The 27,181-nt window shown below is 47.7% G+C and overlaps 1 protein-coding gene across 4 annotated transcripts in view; it reads left to right on the top strand.

The window, feature by feature from the left end:
• The window catches only part of LOC138522104 (uncharacterized), a 103,746-nt gene extending 90,915 nt beyond the window's left edge, over positions 1–12,831 (top strand). For all 4 annotated transcript variants that reach the window (XM_069635369.1, XM_069635367.1, XM_069635366.1 and 1 more), the window contains one exon: positions 5,665–12,831. In XM_069635369.1, the coding sequence (XP_069491470.1) occupies positions 5,665–5,801 (137 nt within the window). In that variant the 3' untranslated portion in view covers positions 5,802–12,831. The remainder of the gene's footprint in view (positions 1–5,664) is intronic.
• Positions 12,832–27,181: the final 14,350 nt, after the last annotated feature.

The following is a 27,181-nucleotide window of genomic DNA, read 5'->3' as shown; positions in this document are numbered from 1 at the left end:
CCTGATGAAGGCCTCAATGCTCTACACCTGGAGTAGAGTGTGCATGATCACCTATATAGCAGCATGCACACCTGAGGCTCTAATGCCAGAGAGGACACTTAGCAGAGCCTGACGATGAGTATAACTAGATCACTTGATGAAGGCCTCAATGCTCTACACATGGAGTAGAGTGTGCATGATAATCTATATAGCAGCATGCACACCTGAGACTCCAATGCCAGAGAGGACACTCAGCAGAGCCCGACGATGAGTATAACTAGATCACTTGATGAAGGCCTTAATGCTCTACACATGGAGTAGAGTGTGCATGATAATCTATATAGCAGCATGCACACCTGAGGCTCTAATACCAGAGGACACTCAGCAGAGCCTGACGATGAGTATAACTAGATCACCTGAGGAAGGCCTCAATGCTCTACACCTGGAGTAGAGTGTGCATGATAACCTATACAGCAGCATGCACACCTGAGGCTCTAATGCCAGAGGACACTCAGCAGAGCCCGACGATGAGTATAACTAGATCACTTGATGAATGCCTGAATGCTCTACACCTGAGGGTCTAATGCTAGAGGACACTTAGCAGAGCATGACGATGAGTATAACTAGATCACTTGATGAACGACTCAATGCTCTACACCTGGAGTAGAGTGTGCATGATAATCTATACAGCAGCATGCACTCCTCAGGGCTCGAATGCCAAAGAGGACACTAAGCAGAGCCTGACGATGAGTATAACTAGATCACTTGATGAAGGCCTCAATGCTCTACACCTGGAGTAGAGTGTGCATGTTAATCTATATAGTAGCATGCACACCTGAGGCTCTAATGCCAGAGAGGACACTCAGCAGAGCCTTACGATGAGTATAACTAGATCACCTGATGAAGGCCTGAATGCTCTACACCTGGAGTAGAGTGTGCATGATCACCTATACAGCAGCATGCACACCTGAGGCTCTAATGCCAAAGAGGACACTCAGCAGAGCCTGACGATGAGTATAACTAGATCACTTGATGAATGCCTCAATGCTCTACACCTGGAGTAGAGTGTGCATGATAACCTATATAGTAGCATACACACCTGAGGCTCTGATGCCAGAGGAGACACTTAGCAGAGCCTGACGATGAGTGTAACTAGATCACTTGATGAGTGTAACTAGATCACTTGATGAAGGACTTAATGCTCTACACCTGGAGTAGAGTGTGCATGATCACCTAAATAGCATCATGCACACCTGAGGCTCTGATGCCAGAGGACACTTAGCAGAGCCTGACGATGAGTGTAACTAGATCACTTGATGAGTGTAACTAGATCACTTGATGAAGGACTTAATGCTCTACACCTGGAGTAGAGTGTGCATGATAACCTATATAGCAGCATGCACACCTGAGGCTCTAATGCCAGAGGACCCTTAGCAGAGCCTGACGATGAGTATAACTAGATCACCTGATGAAGGCCTCAATGCTCTACACCTGGAGTAGAGTGTGCATGATAACCTATATAGCAGCATGCACACCTGAGGCTCTGATGCCAGAGGACACTTAGCAGAGCCTGACGATGAGTGTAACTAGATCACTTGATGAGTGTAACTAGATCACTTGATGAAGGACTTAATGCTCTACACCTGGAATAGAGTGTGCATGATAATCTATACAGCAGCATGCACACCTGGAGCTCTAATGCCAGAGAGGACACTTAGCAGAGCCTGACGATGAGTATAACTAGATCACTTGATGAAGGCCTCAATGCTCTACACTTGGAGTTGAGTGTGCATGATAACCTAAACAGCAGCATGCACACCTGAGGCTCTAATGCCAGAGAGGACACTAAGCAGAGCCTGACGATGAGTGTAACTAGATCACTTGATGAAGGCCTCAATGCTCTACACCTGGAGTAGAGTGTGCATGATAACCTATATAGGAGCATGCACACCTGAGGCTCTAATGCCAGAGAGGACACTAAGCAGAGCCTGACGATGAGTATAACTAGATCACTTGATGAAGGCCTCAATGCTCTACACCTGGAGTAGAGTGTGCATGATAATCTATACAGCAGCATGCACACCTGAGGCTCTAATGCCAGAGAGGACACTTAGCAGAGCCCGACGATGAGTATAACTAGATCACTTCATGAAGGCCTCAATGCTCTACACCTGGAGTAGAGTGTGTTAGATTACCTATACAGTAGCATGCATACTTGAGAGCTCTACTCCTGGAGAGGAAAGGTTGGTAAGACATTATTACATCGCTAGGCTTTTTTTCGTAGGAGGTGGGTGGGTAAGGGCATATGAGGGGTAGAGGTGTGTGGGGTATAGGGACTACAGCCGATCAGACTTCACACCTACCAACACTGACCCTATAGTCCTAGTAGACCTTTAAAACCGTACTCTACTCAATGCCATCAATGCTGTAACACCACTCAAAATGCGCAATGCCAAACCCCATGCGCATCTAAACTCATGGTTTACCCCTGAACTAAAAACCCTACGTAAGAACGAGAGAAATGCAGAATCCTCGTGGAAAAACTCCCCCCTCAGCCATTAACCAATACAACTTCATAATAGCATCCAACAACTATAAAAAAGCTATTTTACAAACAAACAAACACCTATAATGATTGAATTAGCAAAGCTAAATCTAGTACAAAAGAGCTCTTCAACATTCTAAGAGAACTAGAATCCCCCTCTCCTCCACCAGACAGTTGCATTAAAGACACCACATGGTGTACCAATATCCAGAAGGCCCTACTCGACAAAATCTCGATGCTACAATGCAAAATAAATTCCCAAAAACTCAGTCTTCTCTCAGACTCCGCTCAACCACCTCCACCAAGCAAAGAGCCAAATTCCTATGAAATGTCCAACTTCTCACCCGTCTCCAGTAAAGAGGTTGAGGACATAATGTCTAAGCTGAAACCTTCAAGATGCCAGGGAGACACTTGCCCGGCACCTATCATCCAGGATGCTGCAAAGCACCTTGCACCCTTTATCACAACTCTTATTAAAGCCTCATTCAAATCAAGCACAGTCCCAACCAATCTAAAAGACGCATGGGTTCTACCCCCTCCTAAAAGAAACACACTAGACCCAAACATCCCTACTAACTACAGGCTTAATACAACAGTGCCATTTCTCTTTAAAAAAATCTTGTGTAGAGCATCCTACAACTCCTGGGCCTTAGACAATCGGGTTTCTGACCATCACAAGGTCCGAAAACTGCCCTAATTGACCTCAAGACTCATATGGACATTTTAAAGTACAATGGTAAACTCACCCTCCTACTACTATTGGACCTCTCTGCTGCATTTGATTTGGTTGACCACAAGGTCATTTACAACCACCTCTCATCAGCAGCCCACCTCTCTGATAAAGCTAACGCCTGGATTCAATCCTTTCTAAACAACAGATCCATGAGGGTCTTTGCACCCTGGGCCACCGCCGATCCAGCTCCTGTCACTTGCAGTGTCCCTCAGGTTCTTGGGTTTCACCAACACTATATAACGTGTTTACAAAACTAATGTTTGACGACCCGGACCACTTGGGTGTCATCTACAGGAAATATGCCGATGACACCCAAATACTCAACCCGATCACCGGGGACTACATCATAGATGCCAAAGCCCTCAATGACATCTACATCATCATACAGACCTGGATGGCTAAATATGGACTATGCCTCAATGACGACAAGACAGATTTACTCCTATTGGGCTCCTAACCTAGACTTGACAAACTTGACGGACGATACTCCTCTTTCAACATTGACTGTAATAACATTTCGGTATCTAAGGACGTCAAAACGCTAGCTATTTACCTAGACTCTTCACTCACCCTGACCAGACAAATCAATGCAATAGCCTCTTCCACTGCCTATACATGCAAGTTAATCAATGCATCCAGACCATTTCTCTCTGCATCTAATTGCACAACCAGAGCCAGAGCCTTAGTCCTCTCCAAAATTGACTATTGCAATGCACTCTAACTAGGCACGAGTCAACGCAACTTAAACAAGCTGCAAGTAATCCAATACAACGCCCTCAGATCAGCACTAAACCTCCCAAGGTCTCAACATATCTCGAACATAAGACGCAACACCCAATGGCTCGCTGTTAACCAAAGGATAGAGTACAAAACTCTATCTTCTTGAGCATCTGTGACATGACAGTAACGAGCTTCAAAATCTGGTACCGCTGCTAAGTTCAGTGTCTGGGGTCTTTCCCTGATCTCTGATGTTCAAAGAAAACATGTGTATGTGAAAGGGGACTGTGCTGGAGAGTGTTACAGGTGAGTAACTTCTCCAGCACACGCGTGCCTCTCTATTTTGGGGGCTATATTGGTGTAATCATATCTGAAAGTTGTAGAGGGGTGCACATTGTAGTGTTGTGTTCTGTCCTAACCTGTGTGGACTCTGGATGTCCTGTCACCCAGACTTTTTGGGAATTGCTTTCCATAGAGCTGGCTTGAGTGGCTGTTGGGGTCCCTGCCTGGATTGAGTGACTGTTGGGGTTCCTGGCTGGCTTGTGTGATGTTGGGGTCTCTGTGTGGCTTGAGTGGCTGCTGGGGTCCCTGGCTGGCTTGAGTGGCCGTTGTGGGTCTCTGGCTGGCTTGAGTGGCTGTTGGGGTCCTTGGCTGGCTTGAGTGGCTGTTGGGGACCATGGCTGGCTTGAGTGGCTGTTGGGGACCATGGCTGGCTTGAGTGGCTGCTGGGGTCCCTGGCTGGCTTGAGTGGCTGCTGGGGTCCCTGGCTGGCTTGAGTGGCTGTTGTGGGTCTCTGGCTGGCTTGAGTGGCTGTTGGGGGTCCCTGGCTGGCTTGAGTGGCTGTTGGGGTCCCTGGCTGGCTTGAGTGGCTGGCTGGCTTGAGTGGCTGTTGGAGTCCTTCGCTAGCTTGAGTGGCGGTTGGGGTCCCTGGCTGGTTTGAGTGGCGGTTGGGGTCCCTGGCTGGCTGGAGTGGCTGCTGGAGTCTCTGGCTGGCTTGAGTGGCTGCTGGAGTCTCTGGCTGGCTTGAGTGGCTGTTGGGGGTCCCTGGCTGGCTTGAGTGGCTGTTGGGGTCCCTGGCTGGCTTGAGTGGCTGTTGAGGTCCCTAGCTGGCTTGAGTAGCTGTTGGGGTCCCTGGCTGGCTTGAGTGGCTTTTGGGGTCCCTGGCTGGCTTGAGTGGCTGTTGAGGTCCCTAGCTGGCTTGAGTAGCTGTTGGGGTCCCTGGCTGGCTTGAGTGGCTGCTGGAGTCCCTGGCTGGCTTGAGTGACTGTTGGGGGTACCTGGCTGGCTTGAGTGGCTGTTGCGGGTCCCTGACTGGCTTGAGTGGCTGTTGCGGGTCCCTGACTGGCTTGAGTGGCTGTTGGGGGTCCCTGGCTGGCTTGAGTGGCTGTTGGGGTCCCTGGCTGGCTTGCGTGACGGTTGAGGTCCCTGGCTGGCTTGAGTGGCTATCGGGGTCTCTGGCTGGCTTGATTGGCTGCTGGGGTCCCTGGCTGGCTTGAGTGGCTGCTGGGGTCCCTGGCTGGCTTGAGTGGCTGTTGGTGGCCTCTGGGTCTATGCGCTTATACTGTTGGGTGAGTTCTCTTCCTGTGCTCCGTGTGTGACACCATCTTGCCTGCAGGGCATTGCCACATAAATGTTGCTCTTCAGCAGAGCTCGCGCCAAAGGAGTCATCCTCTTCCTGTTGTCATTTCAGATCAAAAGCAAACTGGCGACTGCGGTGGTCTGCTGCTGGCGGCGGCGGTGGTGTTGGTGGTGGGGATAGCAGCAGCAGCAGCAGTGTTCATTTTGGTTAAAAAGAAGCGTCCGCAGCACCAGTCCTTTGAAGTATGACCCTGCAGGGGGTCAAGTGAGGAGGAGGCTGGACAATCCCCAGAGCCGCTACACCCGCACCTGCAGCCAAACGGCGACACCGCTGTGGTCCAAGTCTCCTGTAATCCACCCACATCTGTATCCACAGGAGAGGAACCTGATCATCAAGAAACTGCTCAGATCTTATTGGAGAGAAATGATCCAGAAGGGAGACATGTGAGGATTGTGTCTAGTGGGGCCCTCTGTGACTCCAATCACAGGGAATCCTAGTTTCTTCTGTGGGTTTAATATGACACACCCCATTAGCCACTCTACTCTCGGGCAGTGGGGACTCAGGGTCCAATATGCTTTTGATTCATAGTCACTGGGATCCAGCTTTGGTGTTGGATGAGGTTATATGGAAGGAACTCGAATTGATTCTGTTCCCATCGGCACCTGTCACTTTCGCAGGAGCATTGTCTTGAGGAAAATGGAGATGACCGTTTGCAGGACTCGTGGGCCTCCCTTATTGATATTCTATTCATTACCCACACAAAGATTGAGATGTTTCACTGGTTGGAGACGCAGCGTTATTCTTCTGGGATTACAATAGGGGCAATCTACCCTTCTTTTATTGGGGCTGCGAGCAAGTCTCTCCCTGCGTGATTTATATCATGGACATTGTACTGAAACCTGTTGTTCGGGCGGTTAAAGTCTGCTGACTGGGGATCAAAGCAAGCTTTCCGGATTGACTATTGTTTGATTTCTAACGTTATTTGTTTGGCCAAATATAGACAATAATTTGCTTATTGGAACTGGGGTTGCGAGCGAGTCTCTCCCCATGTGGCTTGGTTGCTGCAGAGCACACACAGCTGAATGCGTGTAATACTCACTGCTAGTCCAGTCACAGCCGGCATTTACTCCCATTCTTGTGGTTGTTGATTCGGCATTTGAGATGTTACATATTGTAGGCGCACGAGATTGTGTGCTCATAAATCTTGGAAATCTGTAAGCAATTGAAGGCATTAACGCTTTTAAATGATTGTTGGAGGGTAAGGTGCCGATCACTGGTCTGGTGACTTTGCTTCCCACAGAAATTCATACTGGCTAATTTTACACTTTCACTTTTTTAAGCCGCCTGCTAAGGCTGTTTTAGCATTTAGTAATTTTTAATTATTTTTTTACTGCAGCGTTCCAGAGGAGTTGCCCAGGACTATTTTGGATCTTTTATAAAGTTTTTTAATGGGTGTCACGCTCAGAAGCATGAGTGGTACAACAGAGGGGACCCCTCAGTTGGGGTGCAGGGGACCTCCCCAGGTAGTAATTACCCTTCCGTTATCCCTCAAACTACTCCACTGGGTGATGGAGGCTCACAATTACCGATGGTAGAGGACATTGTTTTGGGATCCCCTCTAAGGCGGAGAAGGAGGACCTGGAGGAGGCTAGTCAGGGCCCAGCAAAACAAGTGGACTCGATGGCCTTGGTTTTGGAGCAGTTAAACCTGGTAAGGCTGCAGGGGGGCTGCATGGTCCTCACAGAGGGGGTCATGAGTTGTGAATCAATTCTCCAAGGTGCAGACAGATCTGTAGAGGAATTGGGCCTCACACCAAAAGTAGCTAAGCTAAGATGGTGAAGGTATGTTTGGACAAATTTGAGAGGAATGATTATGGATTATAAATGTTTTGGTGATCATTTTGTGTGGTCTTGTAAAAGCTTCAATGTACCAGCATCTTATTTGAAAAAAACATCAGTTGTGAAGCCTTAGGTCTCAAGTATTAAGACTTAGGTTGAACTTCGTACCACTAATGAAATATTGGGTCGGCGTCATAACATTCCACGAGACCAGAGGCTGTGTCGTCATTGTAAACTCCAGACAGAGACTCTAAGGCATCTATGTTTTGAGTGTCCAAATTTGGAAATCCTGCGACTCTAATGTTTACATGGAATTGGGTATTTCTCGGAAGACGAGTTGTGGAGGAGGATCATGAATTGTAATGAACTAAGCCTGAGTATTCATGTTTTAGAGTTTTTAAAGAACGCTGCAGTATTTTTATAATAGGTTGGAATGTTTTCTTAATCCTTGTATTGTGAATTTGTATTATATTTGTACTTCTAGAGGTTAACTGTGTTAAAAGTACTTTTGTACTGTGGAACAAAATAAAATAAATAAAAAAATTAAAAAAATTACAATAGGGGCAATACTCAAAATTCCAGTTGTAAAAACCTAAGGACTAATAGTAAGGGAAACGGAGTATCCCAAGGTGGGGTATCACAAGCTCAATTTAATAACAGGGCTTTTGAGGTTTGCAATCTTTGGTCTCTAAAGGAATAACGGGTCTGTTGTGACGCATCCGGTCTTTACGGGCACTCTTATCCAATGGAAAGAGGAAACAGATGCTGTTGGTTGAGACGCAAGCTCAGCCATTTGACATCCAGATTAGAGATCATAAAAGGAACTATGATGTGACCTAAGGAGGCTTCACAAGGATTCCTCATTGACCCACTTGGATACGATTGTAACTACTAAATGGCTAAAACAATCTTTTAAAATTGGTGCAAGTCCTATAAGATTAAAATGTTCTCAGAGTAGAACCAACGGATGTCAAAGTGAGCGCTCTACTCGCTGTGCCACTTGACCGGCTACTGAGGTACGGAGACTGAGACACACATACAGAAATTGGGTGAAAGGTAGGCAATTTCTGTTGGATATAAAAGATGCTTAGAGAATGTTAGCATGTATGTCAGGTAATAGGACAGAAAAATTCTGGGATTTAATAAGATCTTCAGGAACCCAGGACTTTCTACAAGCTCAGGTTGTCAGTGATATAGCTTGGGTTAAACATTTCTCTGAACTATATAGCGTAGAGGGGCTTGAAAGATCAGTTAGTTGGTCCCAGGTGGAATGGAGTGGGGCCATGGTATGGGACTTGGAGGATGTCACTAATTTGATAAAGAAAAGTAAGCACTCGAATGCGCGGGGCCTGATGGCCTTTCAAACCTGACCTACAAAGACAATCTGACAGTCTGGTCAAGAGTGCTTTCAGATTTATTTACTAACATTCTTGCAAACAAAATATTTCCCTATACCTGGTCTGCAGCCACTATAATTTTGATTTTTAAAGGTGGTCATAGGTCTTCACCCCTATATTATAGATCAATCTCCTTGCTGGACGCCTCGAATAAGATTTTTGCGAAAATGCTCCTGAAAGCCTTGCAAAGATGGGCACTGGAATCTAAGTCTCTAGATGCCTTTCAATTGGGCTTCCAGCAGAGTTTGAGCACTGCCACAAATTGTTTTGTTTTAGATTTAATAGCACACCAAGCCAAGACCCAATCTCGGCCTGTATTTTTAGCCTTTCTGGATATCAGTAAGGCATTTGATTTGGTGAATAGGTCTCTTTTGTGGAAAAAGTTAAATGATCAGGGGTGCCCGGCTGCTCTGCTGTGTATCCTGGAGGCCTTACACACAGACACAAGGATTAGGGTTAGGCTTGATGCTTTGGGAAGTTATTCGCCCTGGATACAGACAAATAGGGGCCTAAGACAGGGCTGTGTACTGGCCCCATTTCTTTTTTGCTTCTACTTGTTGGGGTTGGGAGGTCATTTAGGTTTAGTCAATACCTTCCCCCCAAGATTGGGCTCCCTGGTAATTCAGTATCGACTGTATGCGGACGATATTGTTTTATGCGATTTAACAGCTATTGGTCTGCAGAGAGCATTAACAGCTGTGGAAGATTTTCTGGGGAGTCTGGACTTATCACTAAATACAACAAAATCAAAGGTCCTTGTTTTAAAGGGGGGAAAAAGAAATTGTAAAACAGTACCCTGGCATCTGAAAAATGGTAAGCTAGAAGTAGTAAATAAGTTTTTTTATCTTGGTGTTGTAATGTACGATAAGGTTACAGGCATAGAGTATCAAGACGACCTTAAGGCCAAATTCTCAGGGGCACTGGTGAAGCTGCGTGTCATCGATGGCAAATTCGGAAGATACTCGCTTTTGCCAGTTTTTAAACTGTACAAGCAGCAACTTGTGCCTAAGTTAACTTATGGTGCCCAAACTAAGACTTGGGCAAAATTGGAGGGAGCATTGTGGCGAGGTCTTCTGCAACTACCACAATCAGTACCACTTGTAGGGATTTTGTATGAGCTGGGACAGCTCCCCATTCAGACAATGATAGATGGGGGAAGTTACAGCTCTTCATGAACATTCTGAACCCCCCGATGGCCTTGGTTTTGGAGCAGTTAAACCTGGTAAGGCTGCAGGGGGGCTGCATGGTCCTCACAGAGGGGGTCATGAGTTGTGAATCAATGCTCCAAGGTGCAGACAGATCTGTAGAAGAATTGGGCCTCACACCAAAAGTAGCTAAGCTAAGATGGTGAAGGTATGTTTGGACAAATTTGAGAGGAATGATTATGGATTATAAATGTTTTGGTGATCATTTTGTGTGGTCTTGTAAAAGCTTCAATGTACCAGCATCTTATTTGAAAAAAAACATCAGTTGTGAAGCCTTAGGTCTCAAGTATTAAGACTTAGGTTGAACTTCGTACCAACTAGTGAAATATTGGGTCGGCGTCATAACATTCCACGAGACCAGAGGTTGTGTCGTCATTGTAAACTCCAGACAGAGACTCTAAGGCATCTATGTTTTGAGTGTCCAAATTTGGAAATCCTGCGACTCTAATGTTTACATGGAATTGGGTATTTCTCGGAAGACGAGTTGTGGAGGAGGATCATGAATTGTAATGAACTAAGCCTGAGTATTCATGTTTTAGAGTTTTTAAAGAACGCTGCAGTATTTTTATAATAGGTTGGAATGTTTTCTTAATCCTTGTATTGTGAATTTGTATTATATTTGTACTTCTAGAGGTTAACTGTGTTTAAAAGTACTTTTGTACTGTGAAACAAAATAAAATAAATAAAAAAATTAAAAAATTACAATAGGGGCAATACTCAAAATTCCAGTTGTAAAAACCTAAGGACTAATACTAAGGGAAACGGAGTATCCCAAGGTGGGGTATCACAAGCTCAATTTAATAACAGGGCTTTTGAGGTTTGCAATCCTTGGTCTCTAAAGGAATAACGGGTCTGTTGTGACGCATCCGGTCTTTACGGGCACTCTTATCCAATGGAAAGAGGAAACAGATGCTGTTGGTTGAGACGCAAGCTCAGCCATTTGACATCCAGATTAGAGATCATAAAAGGAACTATGATGTGACCTAAGGAGGCTTCACAAGGATTCCTCATTGACCCACTTGGATACGATTGTAACTACTAAATGGCTAAAACAATCTTTTAAAATTGGTGCAAGTCCTATAAGATTAAAATGTTCTCAGAGTAGAACCAACAGATCATTTGTGAACTAATTCCATAGGATGTAAGGGAACTCTGGAGACTCCTTAGCGGGTCAGAGACTCGGCAAAGGCTGGTCCAATAGAACTGTATCCCTGGATCTGAGGGTTATCCCATTATCCCACCGTATTTACTAGAAGGGAGGCAAGTGAAGCCCATGGGGGAGATGTGGCTATCACTAAATCGAAAGAGAAGAATTCAAGAGATTGTGGCAATGATGGAGTTTCAAATATCCTGTTTAAAGCCCATATAGATCTATAGGCGGATATATAGATCTGCCTCTTTACTGTTTACCTCAATCCCGGGCTGTCTTGATTTTGGTCCCAATTTACATAAAGGGGCCTCGGAACTCGCCCACGAACGAGCGGCCAATCTCATTGATTGACATCTCATCAAGGGTACTTGCGAGTTTTGTTTTAAAGGATTTTCAGGAGTGGATAGAACGCTCGGGCAGGTTACGTGTGTTCCAGACCGGCTTTAGGAAGGGAATTGACTCGGAAGGATAGCTTAGGGGCAACGTGCTCAGCTTGGAAGCAAGACGACACTGAGCAACACAGGTTCGATCCCTGGGTCCGCGCTTAGAAACCTCTGAGTGTTAAGCACGTTATAAATAACCTATCATATCATATCGTAATTGGTACAGCTCTGAATGGGCTAATTCTGACTTTATTCCAATCAAAAGCAAAACCAGATAGGAAGAAATCCCACTTTGTAGCCAGTCTGGACATGTCATCTGCCTTTGATGGAGTGGATCGAGAAAAGTTATGGGGCAACTTGAGTAAATGTGACATTCCCTTTGGCTTATTAAACATGCTCACACAATTTTATTCAAAAAATAAACGGATGGTTAGATTGAATTTGGATTCGGGTGACATGGGGTGGAGGCGGGACTAAGGCAGGGCTGTGTGCTCACCCGCACCTTGTTTAATATTTCTAGGTCTGATCTTCCATTAAATGTTGGCAATTTCTTTTTGCCCACCAAGGATATGACGCTTGGAGAGAGGATGGTTCTTATGCCAATGGTATAATTGTAATGGACAGAGGCATATCCAGGATTGCCTAGCAAGTGGGGCCTGAAGGTCATGTATTTGGGCCCAGCGCAGTGACATTACCTTCTGTAAATGCCCAAACAGTGCTGCTGAGTGGGCATGTATCGATGTTGGGTAATGGATGCGACCCCAGTTGGTCTTCAAAGAAGATTGAGAGGAATTGAGGCAAATGAGGAGGAAACAATCTATAATGAACCTGTCGAAATCATGTGTTATGCGTTAGAGCCCCCAAAAGAGCCCCCAAAAGAAGAGCAGAAATCAGGGGTGGTTTATAGACGGCAAGAAAATAGAATCAGGCGAATATATGATTTACTTGGGAAATTTGTTGGCGATAAAGAAACTTTTGAAACAAATGCAGGATAAATTGACTGAGAAAATGTACTCATTAATGGCACACGTGAGGTTAAACTATAAGAAGTGTTGTCTTTTTTCCTTGTGCCCATTACTTGGGTTCAATAAGGCACATGTGACACCAATTCTACTATATGGTGTGTAATGTACCTGCACGACGACAGCACTGTTCAGTATTGCAGGGTAAACCTTTCAATTGTAAATGATTCCTTTATTGTAAATATCTTCTTTTTTCTTGTTCTCTTCTTTTTTGTTTCGTTGTAATGTAAAGTTTTAGGATTTTGTGAAATAAAATAGAATAAAATGAGTCACGCAGTGTGGGGACCAGTGCCGCGTGTGGTCTTCTGTCTGGGGAGCAGTGCCACGTGTGGTCTTCTGTGTGGGGACCAGTGCCGCGTCTGGTCTTCTGTGTGGGGACCAGTCCCGCGTCTGGTCTTCTGTGATGGGGACCAGTGTTGGTGTCTGGTCTTCTGTGTGGGGACCAGTGCCGCGTGTGGTCTTCTGTGTGGGGAGCAGTGCCACGTGTGGTCTTCTGTGTGGGGACCAGTGCCGCGTCTGGTCTTCTGTGATGGTGACCAGTGCCGCGTCTGGTCTTCTGTGATGGGGACCAGTGTTAGTGTCTGGTCTTCTGTGTGGGGACCAGTGCCGCGTGTGGTCTTCTGTGTGGGGAGCAGTGCCACGTGTGGTCTTCTGTGTGGGGACCAGTGCCGCGTCTGGTCTTCTGTGATGGTGACCAGTGCCGTGTCTGGTCTTCTGTGATGGGGACCAGTGTTAGTGTCTGGTCTTCTGTGTGGGGACCAGTGCCGCGTGTGGTCTTCTGTCTGGGGAGCAGTGCCACGTGTGGTCTTCTGTGTGGGGACCAGTGCCGCGTCTGGTCTTCTGTGATGGTGACCAGTGCCGCGTCTGGTCTTCTGTGATGGGGACCAGTGTTAGTGTCTGGTCTTCTGTGTGGGGACCAGTGCCGCGTGTGGTCTTCTGTCTGGGGAGCAGTGCCACGTGTGGTCTTCTGTGTGGGGACCAGTGCCGCGTCTGGTCTTCTGTGATGGTGACCAGTGCCGCATCTGGTCTTCTGTGATGGGGACCAGTGTTAGTGTCTGGTCTTCTGTGTGGGGACTAGTGCCGCGTCTGGTCTTCTGTGATGGGGACAAGTGCCGCTTCTGGTCTTCTGTGATGGGGACCAGTGTTAGTGTCTGGTCTTCTGTGATGGGGACCAGTGCTGCGTCTGGTCTTCTGTGATGGGGACTGGTCGGTATAAATGCAGCCAGGATGTGCCCTCTATGGCCCCAGTGCTCTCCTAATAAATGTGTCTCTTTAACCCTTTAGGCTCTTTAGTTTGGGCTTGTACGTGGCCTTCTTGTTCACCGCAGGCGGTTTCTCCTCTGGTAGAATCTACAGCGAGTCCACGCTGAGCAAGTCACAATGCTGCTGAGTTTGGGGCTGAATGGGGCCGTGAACCCTTGGATTTCACTGAATAATTTGCACCTAGAAACCCTGGTGTACAAGCGCGTTATAAATGACTTATATCATATCATAGTGCAGCCAGAGAGGACCGCATAATAATGGCTAAATGTGACCTTTAGCCCCCATAGTCCCCCTAGTCTTATATTGTAATAGATGTATTTACAAAAGAGGAGCCTCTTGAATTCATGCTAACTCGGCCCCCCTATTCTAGCTGCCCCTATTCTAGCTGGGCCTCCCTATTCACAAAGTGATGTTACGCCAGCTCAGAGAAGAGGTGGTTGTGGCCAGTTTTCTTAACAATGTTGTGGGGCGGGTGGGCGTGTTACATCACTATTAGAAGCTTCCGGATCCCACCACTGGGCAGCCAAGCACCCCCGAGCTGGATTAAAAGAGTAATGTTGTGGTGGGCACAGCTCCTCTAGCCTGGCACATGGGATTGGTTTTATTTGGCATGCACTGATCTCCTGCTTAAGACTCTCTGCTAGAGCTTGGGTTGTAAGAAGGCGGCCCAGAGTCTGATCCTGGCTAAATGAAATGCCTAGCCCTGAGCAGGGTATGAATGCACCCACGGGGCTATGCGTGAGGGTGCAGGGTAGCAGAGGTGCGGTGTGCACAGGAAATACACCCAAGGTGCTATGCATGAGTAAGCAGGGTAGCAGAGGCATGCTGTGCACAGGAAATGCACCCAAGGGGCTATGCGTGAGGGCACTGGGTAGCAGAGGAGTGCTGTGCACAGGAAATGCACCCAAGGGGCTATGCATTAGGGCGCAGGGTAGCAGAGGCATGCTGTGTACAGGAAATGCACCCAAGGGTCTATACATGAGGGTGCAGGGTAGCAGAGGCGTGCTGTGCACAGGAAATGCACCCAAGGGGCTATGCGTGAGGGCGCTGGGTAGCAGAGGCGTGCTGTGCACAGGAAATGCAGCCAAGGGGCTATGCGTGAGGGAGCAGGGTAGCAGAGGCGTGCTGTGCACAGGAAATGCACCCAAGGGGCTATGCGTGAGGGCACTGGGTAGCAGAGAAGTGGTGTGCACAGGAAATGCACCTAAGGGGCTATGCGTGAGGACGCTGGATAGCAGAGGAGTGGTGTGCACAGGAAATGCACCCAAGGGGCTATGCATGAGGGCGCTGGGTAGCAGAGGAGTGGTGTGCACAGGAAATGCACCTAAGGGGCTATGCGTGAGGGCGCTGGGTAGCAGAGGAGTGGTGTTCACAGGAAATGCACCTAAGGGGCTATGCGTGAGGGTGCTGGGTAGCAGAGGAGTGGTGTTCACAGGAAATGCACCTAAGGGGCTATGCGTGAGGGCGCTGGGTAGCAGAGGCATGGTGTGGTATGGATCAGAGGAGCAGGGCAGGGTGGGAGATCCAGAGGGGGGAGAAGTAGGGTGCAGTGGAGTGAACAGCAATTGGTAGATGTCCTTTGAAGAGTAGGGTATTGAGCTCCTCCCTGAAGTGTAGGATTTAGGGGGACAGTCATATCTGCTGTAATAACCTGTTTGGGAGACAGGGTGCCTAGCAGGAACAGGCCTGCTGCCACTTCCTGTCTCTCTTGCTGTTCTTTGTCGCCCGCTTGGCGATGCTTTGGCTTCTGGTGTTGCACGGGCCTCTGGAGAGGAGTCTATCAGGTAAAGTGGTGTTTTGGTTTTGACTGCTTTGTAGGTGATGCAGGCTGTCTTGAACTTGATGCCTGCTTGAAGGGGCAGCCAGTGCAGCTCCCTGAGGAAGGGGGCAGATCTTCTTAGTCCTGCGATGATGCTTTCTGCCGTGGGCTAGGCAGCTTTCAGAGGGTGCAAGGTGGCATCTGGGGGTCTGCGAGTAGGGCGATGCCACCGTCCAGGCCCACACTCTTAACTCTCTGCACATCCCTGAAACACTTGTATACAGACGTATAAAGCAAGTGGTTTTGAAAAGCACCAGGAAATAAAATATTCTTGACTTGAACTAAGAATTTCCCCAATTTGTGAGGCTTTAGATCTTTGGGGGTATTGTCCCCGAATACCTCAGTTCAGAGAAGACTCACAGAGCAGCTACAGTCTGGAGAATTATCTGAAAGTTTAATTACATATAAATCTCTGCAGACGCTGAAGGATTGTGGAGCCGTCCCATTCAAAGTCTCAGCGGTGAAACAGGCTCAGGGGGGCGGCTCAGATCCGGTCTTGGTTCCACAGAAGCTGCTCGCCCAGGTCACTTACGTGCCCTCTGTGTATTGATGAAACCCGTGAGCCATATATGCCCTGTGTTAATGCCCGTCGTGCACCCTCCCTGCCAAGAGCACCTGCAAATGTTGAACCTCGCAAAAGCTATGTAACAACATGTACTCTGGGCATTTTATGGGTTTTTGCATAATGTTTATTATATTTACTTTTTATTTCAAAAGAATGTATAAAAGAGGAACCCTTACTGTAAGGAACTCATGGTGGCAACATTAAAGACAGCACAAGTGATCACAGTTCAAGGGTGTTTATTAAACTGTATATGCAGGTTGGAAACATGCCTAATCTAAACCTAAATCTACGATGGGAGCAAGCTACAACCATCAAACAATAATAAGACAGTCCGAGTGGCGTCTTGTCAAATAAAAGGGCCTATACTAAAAAAACGATTGCCATGCCTTGCCGCTAAATTACAAAAGAGTGTGGGATAGTGTTCACAAATAATAAGGCAGGATGTTATGGCTGTGGTCTCCTTTACCTCAAGTTTTTAGCACAGGACAAGGCGGGACTCCTGAGCACAGCACACCCTCGGTCTTCTTCAGCACAAGTCTATAGTTCCTTCCACCAATATCAGGACCTTCCAGGGTTAAGTCTCTTTTCTACAAAGTCTCATGCCTTTCAGGGCCTGATGTGTTCAAAATACCAAAACAAAAGTTCCTTTCCGTATGTACCTTGGGTGATGGCTTTCACCCCTGAGTCCCCCTATTCCGGGCTCATAGACTTCTCGAATGTTAGCCTCCCTCCGTCAGGTTCACTACAGCTTTTTACTCACAAGATTTGACATATTGTATTCACAAGTCTAAATGGGGGTCATTAGGAGCTTGCTGGTCTGGATACAATGGTTCCGGTAAGCTTGCCGGTACCGTTGTATCCGTACCAGCAAACTCTGAGTTGTGCTCGCAGATGGCCTTTCATTCCGCCAGGTCTGACCTGGCGGAATGAAAAGCACCCGCAAGCACAGCTTGCCTGTAGCACCGGCACCGTAATGATCGGTGCCGGTGCTACAGGCATCCCCATTCCCATTGAGTCCTATGGGGCTCAAATGGGAATGGGGATCACCCGATGGCGGCACCCGCGGATGGGCAATTACCGGGTCCGGCTGGGCCGTAATAACCCGATAATTGCCCATTCGCGGGTGCCAGAATTTTTTTAAAGTTTGGAGGTAGCCTGCAAGTATTACAGACAAGGCTACCTCCAAACTTGTAATGAGGCCCAATGTCTTAAACAATCTTACAATATTTCACTGTGGACATCCCTCCGTCTGTTTAAACTCTTGTTACCACAATGTTCATGGGGTTATCGTATTTCACCCCGTTCTGCAGACATCCCTCAGCCGGGTTCACATTTGCCATTTACACTGTTCACTTTGTTTTATCACAATACAAGATTTACTTTCCTCAGCTTTCCTCTTGATTACGGGTCAAAGACTTTTGACTGTCAAGGGGTTTTATTCGACCCTTGTATAACCACTTTGTGCGTTTAAGTTGGGCTCTCCTAGGGCCTTCTGGTATCAGTAGTTTCAGCAAAAAGGGCGCCAGCCTGTCAACTGGGTAATCTTCCTCCTCTGATTTCCACAGATCCCCCTCCTGCGCACTTGAGCTGAAGTCTTCTGTAGTTGACTTTGACTTCTTCTTCCACAAGATTCCTCCTTTTTTTTAATGTGATATGGCCTGCCACGGGAGAAAGCCACTGTGACCGCCAAGAGATGGAACTGTCAGCTGGCCCCTCCCGGGACGGCCCAGTTAAGGTGGGGAAAAGACAGAAGGCACAAAAAAAGCCTAAGCAGAATAGGAAGGTTCCCAGTATCCGGCTTCTCTCGAATTCCAATCTTCTTAGATGCCAGAGGATTGGTTCCTCCACAAGCGGCTTGAAATGCTTGTCTGGTGGAATATGCGTTCCGGTATGTATGGAACACAAAATGGCAAAGTCCGGCAAGGAAGGAATGGAAGAGATTACCCTAGAGTGTCCACAGAGAGAAAGAGGCTACAGCGGACCACAGGAGAGGGCGAGCCGGGAGGAAAGCAACTGGCCACGGGAGAGTGCATGAGCAAGGAGGATGACCACCCAAAGAGAACGGGCGCTAAAGGAAGCCAGGAGAACAAGAGAAGGAGCCGAGAGGGGAAGAGAGGCAAGGTAAGGGGGAAGACCAGAGCGCAATGCGATCCGCATGAGTACAGAGCAAAGCAGGGAAGAGCTGACTGAGGAGCGGCAGAGCGTATAAAGGAGTCACGTTAGACACGACCCGGAAAGAAAGACAAGGGAGAGACAGAAGTGCCCTGTGCACAAAAAAAGGAATACTCGCAGCGTGGAAACCCAAAGAGCAAACCGCAGTAGTGGATTCCCACACGCCGACCACCAGGTGGAAAGGAAAAAAGTACCTCCGGCCGGCTGCCATTTTGCAAGCCACTAGACCGCTACCCAACAGAACAGAAGAAATGTAGCAGCACTGTTAATGGCAACGGACGCGCCAGCGATCCCACAGGTGCCGTCCCACCTGGCACATGACAGTATGCCCCCTCCCAGAACAGATCCCCCCCAGGTTTTCCCGGGTGATTCCGGTGAAACAGGCGCACCAGCCTTGGCGCATGAGCATAGGATCTAGGCTCCCAAGAGTCCTCAGAGGATGGGAAGCCCTTCCAACTCACCAGATATTTCGACGACCCCTCCTGTAATGAGAGTTGCAGATTGAGGAGACGTCATACTCCTCTGGAGCAGGAGTAGAAACACAGGGAAGTCTGTCGACTGGAATGGGGCCAGAGCCCTGTGCTACTGGGCGCAAGAGGGATGTGTGGAACACCAGATGTATACGCTCTAGACTCTTAGGCAGTCTAAGCCGATACACCACTGGATTGATCTTGGCGATAGGGACCGAGAAAGCGGGGGGATTATTTAGTAGGGTGGACCCAAATGGGTAGGTATCTTGTTGATTGCCAAACCTTGGAACCCACATTCCACTCAGGACACTGCATGCAATGGCGTCTGCCTGAGCCTTGTATCGACTGTGTGCTTCTAGCAGGATTTTCTTGGCTGTGTCGTGTGCAGAGGCTATCTCAGCCAGGTTGGATTCGATGGCAGGAATGTTAGCGGGATATACCTTGGTCAGAAAGATGCTACGGGGTGTAGAAGAAAGGAGAGATACCTATTGCCGAATGCACTGTGTTGTTATATGCGTGCTCCGCTGTGGGTAAAAGGGAAACCCATTTGTCTTGGTGTTGATTGATATAGCAGCGGAGGTACTATTCTAAAGTAGCGTTGGGACACTCAGTCTGTCCATTCATCTGCGGTTGAAATCCCAATGAAAGAGCCCTTTCGATGCCTGGTCTGTTACACAGTGCCTTCCAAAATCTGGACGTATACTGGCATCCTCAGTCTGAGACAATCTTGTCCGGCAGACCGTGTAGACGGAATATATCTCTAATGAATACATCAGCCATTTCCGACGCCAATGGTATTCCTGACAGAGGAGAGAAATGGGCCAGCTTAGAGTAGGAGTCGACGGTGACCATGATACACGAACAGCCCCGGGACACTGGTAGATCAACAATAAAGTCTGTCGAAATCTGGGACCAGGGTCTGGTGGGAACCGGCATCTGTTCCAGTACACCAATGGGCGTTTGGATGCGTGCCCTGCTTCTGGAACAGACAGGGCAAGTCCGGCAATACCGGTCCACATCTGCGGATATCGTACGCCAGAAGAAACTGGGGGAAACGAGATCGGTGGTGCCCTTGATACCTCGATGTCCAACAGTGACATTGTCATGGCACCAGCCCGTGACCATTTGCTGTAAGGATGGAGAGGGTACAAACAACTTCTGGTCGATGAACAGTAAGCCGTTCTTCTGTTCCACTCGGTGTTGTGGAACTCTGGGTATAGTAGTAGTTCAGACGGAAGCAGAGGCCTTCTTGACGTCCTGCAGAAAGGTGGATAGCTGTCCTATGATTAGATTCCTCCAAAATATGGTCTCTGTGTGATGATCAGAAGGGGAGTCCAGGGTCCACCTGCATGAAAGGGCATCAGCCAAGATGTTCTGGCTGCCGGGTATGTAGGTGATGTGGAAGTCGTATTGATTGAAGAAATAGGCCCACCTGATCTGTCTTGAGTTGACACACTCCATACCTCCGAGTACCTTAAGATTCTTGTGATCAGTGTGGATGGTGAAGGGGAAGCTCCCTCCTTGCAATAGGTGTCTCCACCCTTTGCATGCGATTTTGATAGCCAATAGTTCTTTTTCTATCACAGAATAATTCCGTTGGCTTGTGGTGAGTGTTTTTGACAGGTAAGGCACCGGATGCTCCATACCTTCCTTCTGTAACAATACAGCGCCCACTGCACCAACAGAGGCATCCGCTTCGACTAGGAAGGGACAGGATTGGTCGGGTTGGCATAGAATAGGTGCTGAGCAAAACAGTTTTTTTTTATGACCAAAGGCCTCGTCAACAGTTTCTGTCCACTTGAAGAGTAAGGCCTCTTTCTTGAGTAGTGCCGTGATGGGTAACACTACCTTGGAAAAGTCAGTGATGAATTTACAGTAAAAGTTTGCCAATCCTAACAACCTCTGGATTTCTTTTACTGACTTCGGGATAGGCCATGCTGGGATGGTCCATCTTTATGCCTTTTTCTGAGAGTGTGAATCCCAAATATGCTACTGCGGAAACCCTCAAGAGGCATTATTCAGGCTTGACCAATAACTTATGCTCTTGCGGACGAAGGAGTACTGTCCTGAAGTGCTCTGTGTGCTCTTGGGGGGTTCGGGAAAACACCAGGATGTTGTCCAAGTACACAATAGTATTCAAGAAAAGAAAATCTGAGAATATGCGGTCCATAAACCATTGAAACACAGCGGGGGCGTTGACAAGCCAAACGGCATGACCTTATATTCGTACAACCCATAGGGTGTACGGAAGGCCATCTTCCACTCGTCCCGCTTTGTATGCAAAGCAAATGATATGCGCTACGAAGTTAGAGCTTGGAGAACATAGTAGCCCCCTGGACTGCCTAGAGTATGTCCGAAATGAGTTGCATAGGCTCCCTATCCCTCACTGTGACCTGGTTCAATCCTCTGCAGTCAATACAGGGTCTTAATTCCTTAGAATTAAAAATAACGACGCCTCTGCCGGGGAGTTGGAAGACTGTAAGGGACCATTTTCCAAGTGTGCGTCCAGTTAAGTTCTCAAGGCTTTCTTCTCAGTGAGGGATAACACAAACGTGCGCCTGAATCAAACTAGTGCCTCTGAGACCAGCTCTATGGCACAGTCCTCCAGGCGGTGTGGAGGTAGGTCCAACACCGCTTTGTTGACAAATACTTCTTTGAACTCCAAAAGTTCCGGAGGAACACAACAAACACCTCTGGATGTGGTTGGCTTGGCAGGTGTGATGTTCACCGTCTCTCTGGCTGTATCCAGAAGATAATGTTGCTGACAATATGATGAACTGAATGCCATGGTGTTTGTGGCCCAGTCTATCGTAGGGTTATGCCTCCTGAGCCAGAAAATTCCGAGTATAACGGGAAAATGTGCTGCTCGTATAATGTCAAAAGTTAGTCTTTCGGTGTGATGCAACACCTTGACAAGAAGGGTTTCTGTGGAATGAGTGATGGGACCAGAAGTGAGAGGTGTGCCATCCACCCCTTCCGCCTTCTGATCTTCTTGTCTAAGATGACGTAAGCCGTTTTTGTCAGCCCACAACGTATCAATGAAATTTCCGGCCGCACCACAGTCAATGAGTGCCAGAGTATCAATGGTCTGGTGATTCATCGTAATCTGCAGAGTGATGACCATGTTGTCTTCATTACCAGGATTGGGAGCCACTGTGAGTGAGACATAGGGACCACTGCTAGACATACCTCGGATACCCGTCCCTGTTAGGTCTGAGGTTGTGCTTTTCCCGCCCACCTTGGAGGTACTTCCGGGCAGGCCCGAAGGAGATGGCTATCAGAGCCACAATACATGCATAGCCCCGACTCCGTCTGTGTTTTCTTTCTTCAGGGGTCAGCGGGGGCTCTGGCAGAATCGATTTGCATAGGTTCATCCCTGGATTGACATACCGCAGAGGGAGGAGGAGGGTATGCCACTGTTGACTGCGCCATGGGAGCCTTTCCTTTCCTTCTCTCCGATCTCTGTTCTCCTAGTCGGTATTCAAATCTGTGAAACAGTGGAAAGAAGATCAGAGAAGTTTGCAGGTCGAGGCGTCCTTGGTAATTTGTCCTTTAATTCTTCTTTTAGACCTTGGCAAAAGATGGCATACTGGGCCTGTTCAGGCCACCCTGCTTCGTAGCGACGCATTTAAAGGAGGTGATGTAGGAGAGTAGGTCGCTTATTCCCTGATGAATGTCCAGAAGCTCTTCACATGCCACATACGTGGTTTCTGGGCGCTCAAAAGCTTGCCTAAGCAGGTTAAGGAGTCCATTGTAGTCGCGAAGTACCTGATTATTGCTGGTCACCAATGGTGTGGCCCATGACAGGGCGTTCCCTATCATGTTTGAAACCATGAAGCCTACACGGGCGTGTTCAGCTGCATAGGTGTGTGGGCAGAAAGCAAAGTAGACCATGCAGGCTTGGATTAACTCTTTTATGACTTTTAGGTGCTCCATCGAACTTACCTGAAGAGAGGGTCATGGGAGGTAGGTCAGCTGGGTGGGGATCCCGTCCAGACATCAATTGTCATAGTACAGAATTCTCTGCCTTTAAATTCTGGACTTCAAGTGTTAAGCCCTGTACAGCTGCCACCAGTTCTTGTACCTGTTCGGCCATGGCCATGGTTTCTTTCGGGTGTTGCACACTGTCAACTGGGTATCTTCCTCCTCCGATTTCCACAGATCCCCCTCCTCCTCACCTAAACTTAAGTCCTCTGTAGTTGACTTCTTCTTTCTTCTTCTTCTTCCACAAGCTTCCTCCTTTTTTAGAGATGGAACTGTCAGCTGGCCCCTCCCAGGACGGCCCAGGTAAGGGGAAAAAGCCAGAAAAAGCCAGAAGGCACAAAAAAAACCTACGCAGAATAGGAAGGGTTCCCAGCTTCCGGCTTCTCTCAAATTCCAATCTTCGTAGGTGCCAGAGTATTGGTACCTCCACAAGCTGCGTGAAATGCTTGTCTGGTGTAATATGGGTTCCGGTATGTATGGAATACAAAATGGCAAAGTCCAGCAAGGAAGGAATGAAAGAGATTGCCCCAGAGTTTCCACAGATAGAAAGAGGCTACAGCGAACCACAGGAGAGGGCGAGACTGCTCCTAACAGAAAGCGCAGTAAGAAGCAGGGACCACAGGTGGCAGTGCGAGCCAGGAGGAAAGCAACCGGCCGCGGGAGAGCGCAGGAGCAAAGAGGACGGTCACCCAAAGAGAACAGACGCTAAAAGAAGCCAGGAGAACAAGAGAAGGAGCCGAGAAGGGAAGAGAGGCAGGGCAAGAAGGGGAAGACCAAAACACAATGCGATCTGCACGAGTACGGAGCAAAGCAGGGGAGAGCTGCCCGAGGAGCGGCACAGAGTAGAAAGGAATCACGTGAGACATGACCCAGAAAGAAAGACAAGGGAGAGACAGAAGTGCCGTGTGCACGAAAAAAAGGAATGCTCACAGCTTGGAAACCCAAAGAGCGAAACCGCAGTGACTCTGCCTGACCCTTGTGTTGGGACATGTTAGGTAAACTGCTCAGGTGTTAGTTCTTTTTCATGGTGTAAAAAAAGTGATTCTGAATATCCTATGGGGTAGGATGGGAAAGAGTTCTTATAAGGAAGGAGTTCCTCGTCTCACTCGTCAGTGTCCCACTTCCCCTCCCCGAGGACCCCCCATCCAGGTGATCCTCTCACACTGGTCCACCCCCAGGAACTGGATCCAACAACGACGGCCGTGCCCTGCCCACCAGGACGACAGATCCCCGGGGACTAGTCTGGAAGACACCTTCAGGTTTCTCACAATAACCAGCGGGCAAAATGTGCACTATATCCAGACCGGACGAATCGGAGAACCACGTCTCTATCACAAATAAAAAGTCTGGTATATGATTTTCTATAAAATGCACATTTGCATTTTGTGAGCTACTAATGACTGAGCATTGATTAAGAAGGCTTGGGGCGAGAAATCAGAAGGAGCAATTGCTGACTTCCCTTTCCACGTGTCCAGCTTCCTCCTGCCTCTGGGCTGGGAACTCCCTCTCACTGCTGCTTCATCTGAAGGTGTCTCCTCCCCAGCCCATCACGCCTCTATGAACCTGGCTCTGGGCTCACTGACCCCGTCTGTTCAGCTGAACTAACAACCACCATGAACTGCCGCACTCTGAGGTGGCAGCGGTGCCATGACTCCATGGCACCACCACAAGAGCCAAGGGCAACGCTGGCATACCTCATGATGGCGGCTAGGCCTGCACTTGCTCCACCAGTGCTCTCAACTTCCAGGCCTGATGACTCAACAAGACATGGTGTGGGTCAAAATTACTGCTGTTGAATTTAAATTAGCGAAATTCACCAGCAATTTTGCTTCGCCTGGGGGAGAGAATTGTTTCCTGATTTGTCACTTTTAAGTGAATTTCGAGGTTTTGCAGAGAATTTTGTGAAAAAAATGAAATATTGGCCCATAAGCAACATTTTGTAAAAAAAAAAAGAAAACACTGCTTTTTCTGATGGGAAAGCACCATAATGGCCAATCTCGCACCATGGGTGAAATTGGCAAAGTTGGTGAATTTTGCCTTGAAATCGCCAATTTCTCTGTGGAGGGGCACATCCCTCAACATGACCATAACAGGAGCGTGGTGAGCGCCACCACTACTTACCATGCAGGTGTAGAGGAAGTCCCAAATAAAGCCTGCACTCCAGTCGCCCATTTTGAAGTTCCAGGAACGTTCACACCAAGATATGTGACGTATGATGAGCAAATAAGCCAACAGAGAGCTGCAGTGGGGCTCTGCCCAGTGCCTATCAGAAGAGCAACGCATATTGAAGTACCGATACCCAGAAAACCATGGACAGTAAGGTATCCATTAAGGAAACCGTACCAGCAAATGAAACAAAATGAAGAATGCCTAAGTACTGTCCCGGAAGAAACCAAAAAGGTCTTAATGGAAGACAAATGGTGACGTCATGAGGGCCCGGACTGACTCACAGATAGAAGAAATGACGACCCAAGAATGACACAAAGAGAGGAAACGCCATGAATAAAGATATCGAGAACCTAAAGGGGAAGAATGATGTTGAAATGCAAAGAAGTTCAAGCTGTAAGCAAGATGAAGATATTTGACCATTTTATGCCTGTAAATATGCTTGGAACCGCAAGAAAGCTAAGAAAACAGTGTGGCTTGCTATGCTAAGTAGAAGAGTAGTGCGGCAAGCGCCATTATATATAATCTACCTCAAACGAAGCACTTTATTATAAGGTTATTTCTACTTTGCACAAAAGCAGAACCAACCCAGGTTACTAAAGGACAAATGAGAAAGATTCATATTTAGCAAAACGAGAAGAGACGGCTGAATCGAAACTCGGCAGAGGCAGCTCGTGCCAGGAGAGCCAAGGTCATACCAATAGAAGCTATGAACAGTAGCCACTTTTAATTGAAACTAAGACCAGAATATCCTGCCTCTGAAAGATCGAGATAAGAAGGCGAAGGCAGGTGGTGGGTGAAACGAAAATCAACTACACAAATTGAGAGAAAAGAAACAAATTCACGGTGTCCGCATCACGTGACCAGCCAAGAGAGAAGAGACTAGAGTTCACACCTATGCATGGCACCAGGCCAGATGATGATATCAGAACCTTTGCAGACAGAAGATGCAGTTTTGAGGCCAACCACCGTGAACTAATTGACACATGGCTATTAAAGTAATGATTGATTGTAACCATAATCAGAGGAAGGCTGGGTAACGAGGGGAACCCCACACCTGGCTGACCGTTCTGCGTGCTGCTAAGCAAAATAGAAAATTATGCATGGGGTTGGTGCCAACCCAATCACAATTTACCAAATAATCTAGGGTCCTATAGTTAGTAGAACCAATGAGACGTCATACTTTTAGTGATGTCTACAGTAGTCATTTTTAAGGAAGGGCTTAGACGCCCACCTGACAGTGTTTACCCAATCCCCTCACTCCGTTACCATATACAGATATAGTACCTATAGTAAAGATACCTTTTCCTAAACAGTAGAATTGCATGTTAACTTTTGAGAGTTACACGTCAATTATGACGAGTTTTGAGTATAAAGGTCACAACTTGTATGAAGTTCGTTGGAGTTTGATGCGAGAAAGACAATCCCATACTGCTGATATCCATGACTCCCTGTTTTCTGTACTTGTCATTAAACGGACTGCCTTTGCCAAACCATTTAGTTGTCCTTATTGATTGGTGTTGGAGTAATGAAGTATAGGCGCGTTACAAATGCCATATCATATCATAATCTGCACCCCCATCCATCTCAAGGGTGCAGCTATCTCATCGTAAAGTACTTCTGAGCAAGCCTCGGCTATATGGGCCGGCTGGGGGTCTCCGAGTACACTTGGTAGCAGAGCTTGATGGTTATCGATTATTGATCAGAATAAGTCACCCATTGACCGTCGACATAAAGTAACTCTAGGTCTTCGGCAATATCACGAGTCCTTTGCCATTCGGCTGAGTAGACCGTGAAGCTCCCTGTAGACAGTGGTAGTGTAAGAGAAATCTGCAGACCCGTGTTTCCCCACCTAACCCATTCCCATTCCTATGGGCAGCTGAGCGGGCAAAAAGCCGAAGAAGGCAGTAACAAAGGCGGTGATCCCGAGGATCCAGAGAGGAAAAATGTGAACGGTGAGTGAAAAAGACTGACAGGCCGATTCATGGAATTAATGTGCACCGAAAATTCCGGCGCAGAGGTGCCAAAACGTGCGAATCGCAGTAAAAGTGCGAAAATCGCAGTGCAACTGCGAAAATCGCATGGAAACCTGCGCACATCGATTCATGGAAGTCCGTGCGCGAGAAAAATAATGGATGTGCGCTGAAAAAGTGCACGGCGCATGCAGGCGCACAGGTCATCCAACGGCGTGCGC

The sequence above is a fragment of the Ambystoma mexicanum genome, chromosome 13 (genome assembly GCF_040938575.1).
Source record: "Ambystoma mexicanum isolate Mex_15411 chromosome 13, UKY_AmexF1_1, whole genome shotgun sequence".
In the NCBI taxonomy this organism is placed as follows: Eukaryota; Metazoa; Chordata; class Amphibia; order Caudata; family Ambystomatidae; genus Ambystoma; species Ambystoma mexicanum.
The sequence above is the reverse complement of the archived record's forward strand: the minus strand, read 5'-3'. Positions and strand labels throughout refer to the sequence as shown.